This window comes from Pteropus vampyrus, unplaced genomic scaffold (genome assembly GCF_000151845.1).
Source record: "Pteropus vampyrus isolate Shadow unplaced genomic scaffold, Pvam_2.0 Scaffold548, whole genome shotgun sequence".
Lineage (NCBI taxonomy): Eukaryota > Metazoa > Chordata > Mammalia > Chiroptera > Pteropodidae > Pteropus > Pteropus vampyrus.
This window is the reverse complement of record NW_011889329.1, coordinates 562,986-567,891: the sequence shown is the minus strand read 5'-3', so window position 1 is coordinate 567,891 and position 4,906 is coordinate 562,986. Positions and strand designations below refer to the sequence as shown.

At 41.4% G+C, this 4,906-nt stretch overlaps 1 protein-coding gene across 1 annotated transcript in view; it reads left to right on the top strand.

Moving 5' to 3' along the window:
* The first annotated feature begins 229 nt into the window (after positions 1-229).
* CCDC160 (coiled-coil domain containing 160) overlaps positions 230-4,906 on the top strand; it is an 8,401-nt gene continuing 3,724 nt past the window's right edge. Inside the window, exons 1-2 of the mRNA XM_011383863.2 lie at positions 230-374; positions 1,497-1,551. Coding sequence (XP_011382165.1) covers positions 1,516-1,551 — 36 coding nt within the window. The 5' untranslated portion in view covers positions 230-374; positions 1,497-1,515. The remainder of the gene's footprint in view (positions 375-1,496; positions 1,552-4,906) is intronic.

Genomic DNA, 4,906 nt, shown 5'->3' with positions numbered 1-4,906 from the left:
GCCTCCGTAATAAGCCCACTGTGGGTGAGGTCGCCTCGCAGTTTCTCGCCCCTTCCCACCTACTCGGCTCTCTTGTGATTTGAGCTCCACTTTCTTACAGGCAGAAGCTGCCCGAAGCCCGCCGCACTGACTATGCGCAGTGCTTGGCCGGGCTGTGAGCTCCAGCCCGTGGCGCCCCCGTCCCTTTAAATCTGGCCGGCCGGTTGCTAGGCAACCGCGCGGCCAGCGCTGGCGCTGCAGTGCAGAAGCTCTAACCCAGGCCGGCCCTGCCGAGGTGCTGAGGCCAGCGCCGAACTGAGGGCTGCCCCCGGTCGGTGGTGGCCGGCTTTGGGGAAGAGGGGACAGGGCCCACCGGACCCCACCCATGACTCCAGGTACAACTGCGCGCGGGAAAGCCGGGCTCCTCCAGGCTCGCCCGTCTTCTTCCTGGGCACGCCTAGTCTATGGAGACGTTCCCCACCTCGACCCCATTGCGGGTTTCCTCTTAAGAGCCCCAGGCCGGGAGGTGGGAAGCATTTAGGAGGGAAGGAAACAGGGCGTGGGAGTCAGGGTGTGGAAGGAAGAGTGGGGTCAGGCCTTACCCGCTGCTCTCTTTCCAACTGAGCGTCAGCCAGAGGGTAGGGACTGGGGAGGTGGACGGTGTCACCTGCAGTGGTGGCTGGGAAGCACCCTATCCCAAGCCACCTTCTCTCTACTGGAAGCAGTGATGGCAGGAGTTTCAGTTAACCATTTACAGAGAAAGCCCCAAACTATACATGCTTAGATACAGCTTTATAACCAAGAATGTGACTTCCATGCTAATAAAGTACTCAGCCTTCAGAATTAAGGAGACTGTCTCTTTTCTTCTAGAAGGAATCATTTCACACTAGTAACAAAGAATTGGGGTAACAGTCGTTCACATGGCTCAGTTTTCAATGACACTTTGCTTCACTCTCAATATCTGCCAAACAATAGAGAAGACAATTTCTCCCACAAAGTGGACACTTGGCTTATATGTTAGGACCCTGAAAGGTTAAGACACAAATTGGAATCACTGCCCTTTTTAATGATTTTTTTTCCTTTTTAATGATTTTTTAAATTAACTGTGCTCTGAGGGTGGGAGGCAAGGCCTAGACTTCAGCCCTTTGCTAAGGTGGCTTTGCCATGCTCATTAATAACAAGCATGCTGCTGCTGCTGCCACCAGTTGTGTCTCATTTGTTCAATAGATGCTAAAGGTGAGGAGATACTCTGTTCGACTACGATGCTACTGTGATTTTGGTCCCATTTGATATTTGCATTGCTTGGGAAAGGAAGACTTAATAGCACAATAGTTGAGAAAGTGGGCTGACACATTAAAAAGAAAATTTGCTTCAAAGTACCTGGCATCGCATTTCAGAAGAACCAAACGACATTCTAAGTACTTGTAATTTTAAGTTGCATCTCAGATAGAAACACAGATTTAGGCATTCTGGTTAATTATATTTTCTAATTAAGCTGGGGGGATTTTATTTTCTAGTTCAAACTGGAGGAGAACAATGGCATTGAATAGAAGACCTTGGACGTCAGGAAGTGTAAGTACAGTTGTGTTGGCTGATATCTTGTTATGGATGTTTAGAAACACAGAGCCTTGCCCAGTGTACATCTTCAACCTTGTAACTAGGTCATTAATCTGCATTGCCAGTACACTATCAAAAAAAAACTTCATAAAAATACAAAAGAAAAGTATCCCGAAGACTAGCTGAGCCAAATAAACTTTGAGGAAAAATAAGTCCTGTCCCTAAAACATCACCCAAAACACTTCGTAAGCCAGTAGATAAATTGTAAGTATTTACAAAAACTCAATTAGAATCAAAGTATTATAGAATTTTCAGGAAGAGTATTAAAGATCATTGATTCAAATATTTATTGAGGGCTGCTATGTATTGGGCAACAGCTAGGAATACAAAGATGAATAAGATGCCAGGAGATCACAGTGTATTGGTAAAATAAAAGTATGCATGAAATGCTGTAGAAGAACAGGAAAAACTCAGAGTGCAGCATCATCCTTGCTGATCTTCAAATTGATACTCTAAGTGCAATATTTCTAAGTTATTGGTGGCTCTGAAAAACACCAAGATATTTCTTGGTAGAGCAATTGGTGATAAAAATGCAAATATCTTTGGTTGTAGAAAAGACTACCACTTTTCTGATTAGAAAAAATCAATTTAGTTTCAGAAATTTGGTGGCATCAACAACTTACAGGATTTAGGGCTAATTCTTCCTTGAGGGTGCAGGTTAAATTAATGTAAAATTTGAGTTTAGGTTCCCCTCTGCTTACTGAATACCACCTACATTTCTTTTCAAACTGACTTTTTCTGAGGTCTGCTGACTTCAGGCTGGCAACTTTCGAGCACATATCTTTGGAGAAGGGTTGGATTTTTTAACTGACTGGCTTATGTTCCAAGAGAGGGTAAGAAAAACCTAGAAAAGAACGAGACCCATTGTTTTCAGTATACTTTAAAATCACTTCCATTTTCATTTTCATTAATTTTCTTAACCATCTGTGAAATAGGTATATTGTCTCTCTTTTACACCTGAAGAAACCGAGTCTCACAAAAGTTAAGTTTTCTCATAGTTCTAAAGTGTGGGAGCCAAGATAACTGATTCCTTCAGCCTTCTTTTTTTCATCATAATCCACATTCAGTTCCTTTCTCAAGAACTTCCTTTTCCTTTTTCCTACAATTTTTCATGGCAAAACATTTTGACCCACCTTGACTTCCTTTGGGTCTTCAATTTGGTATTTAATAGTTTTCTGCAAGCCAGTGATTCTCAAGAGGGTGGAGAATGGGCAAAGCTCCCTTAGATGGAGCAGGTCTGAATCTTATCAAAATTAAGAGAGAGAGAGTAATGAAGGCAGTGTTTTCTGCCTGGGAACAGTGGGAGCAGGGGAAAAAAAGGTTGAGAACCACTGCCTTTAAGTGAGAACACATTGGACAACTGAACAAAGAAGCAAAGCCAGTGACTTTCTTTTTAGCAGACTCTCTCCTCCCTGCCCCCATTTTGGTCAAGCGTTTTTTCTGAGGGTCGGGAGAGCTGAAACCATCAAAGAATAATGGGGAAAAGTTTCCTGGGCTAAGAAGGGCCCTTTGTCTTACCCTTAGTGCCCCTGGGCTGTGATTTAAAAGCCATGGCTCTAGGTGAGAGGAACTGAGGGTAGTGACAGAAGATTGCCCATCACAAGTTGGAAATGACCTTTTCCAACCATCATTCCAATTTACAAAGTTAGGGGTGAAGCGCTCTTGTGAGGTGGGAAAAAAACTTTTGGAGGTTTTCCAGAACTGTTTCTCAGTCCCTGCCTACCCTTGCCTGGAAGAATAATCTCTTTTGCAGGCAGATCTAGATTTGTGCAAAGGAGGTAGTCCTAAAATTTTGAAATAAAATTCGAATGTATATGAGATAAGGCAACAGGAAAAAAGATCTTTGATTTTTATGTCATCAAATTTCCCAAAAGCATGGGATTTAAAATATGAATATTTTAGAAAACAAATAGATTTTACATATTTGATCACTTATCCACCTTAATATGAGTATATACCTCAGGGCCCCATAACTTGAAAATGAAAATGAGATGGTTTTGTAGGTTTCTCCTTTTATAATAAACAGAAGTGTATCATTTTCTAGAACTATTTGAAAATAGATATGCATTCACCTAAGATTTTTATAGAATGGTTTACCTAAAGATCAATAACAAACGATCACTCTTTGCTTAGCTCTCAACAATTATATTTTCAATTTTATTTTATCAGTGCTTCCCAAATTCTTTAAGTGAGTATAAACCATTTTTATGAGATCAGAAATCCCTTACTCCACCAAAATACCTTATTACTTTGCCATTGCAAAAAGAAGAAAGTCACCAGAGGATAAATGGTGATATGTTCAGGGAGACATTAACTAGAACCATCAGGAGTCCATTATTAATTAATGTCACACAAATGAATAGATGAAGCCATATCACGGACACCCAGGCCTTAATAGTGCAGTCCCAAGGACTTTGGGAGATTGCTGTCTTAGAGGACACTAATGTTATTTTTGTTATATGACTTTATATTATTTTTCTGTGTTCTGGCTTATTTGTTTCTTTAAATGTTTCATTTCTCTTGGACCTCCTTTCCCTACCCTTCAGTCCTTCAGTATCCAGCATTGTGTTAGGTAGGCACTTATAACAATAAATGTTCATAATTGACCCACTAAAAAGTCATGCTTGTACTTTCAATAATGGCTTCTGGTTTGACGTGCCTTATTCTGCAACAAATTAACTAATCAAGTTTACTGCGAGCACAGTGGCTGCTACTCTAGGGTAGAGGGGTGTCATTGTTTCAAAGCATATTCCTTGTCCTTGCCAGAGAATACCAATGCCATACTTGTTCTCCATAAAAAAACAAGCAGTGCAATTTGCAAGGAGAAAATGAGACTGGCAGCTTTTACCCCCAGTCTGGGCTTTGCCATACTCTGTGAGTAGATTTGGGAATAAGCCCTTAAAGGAGATCTTTCCAATGAAAGAGAAAAAAAGAAAAGAGAAGAAAAAGAAAAGAAAAGAAAGCAGCTCAGAGACCCCTTGACCCTGGCCTGTGTAAGCTGTGGGAGGAGAATTCAAAAAGGCTTTTCAAACCTTTCTCTTTCTATCCTTTGATATGTGACATGCAATTCTCCTTACCCTCCCCCCTTCATTCTTCCTCTGTCCTTTTGTGGCCCTTTAAGAAATACCTAAGCTCTGAAAATAGTGGGTTGTTTTTTTTCAATTTGTGGAATGACACCTCGTAGAAGGGTAAAGAGAAATTTTAGAACAAGCACTGACCTAGGAGACAGGGTCTCAGTTTTACCATTAGAGGCTGTGTGGCCTTGGTCAAGTCATTTAACTTCTCTGAGCCTCAGTTATACAATAATTGG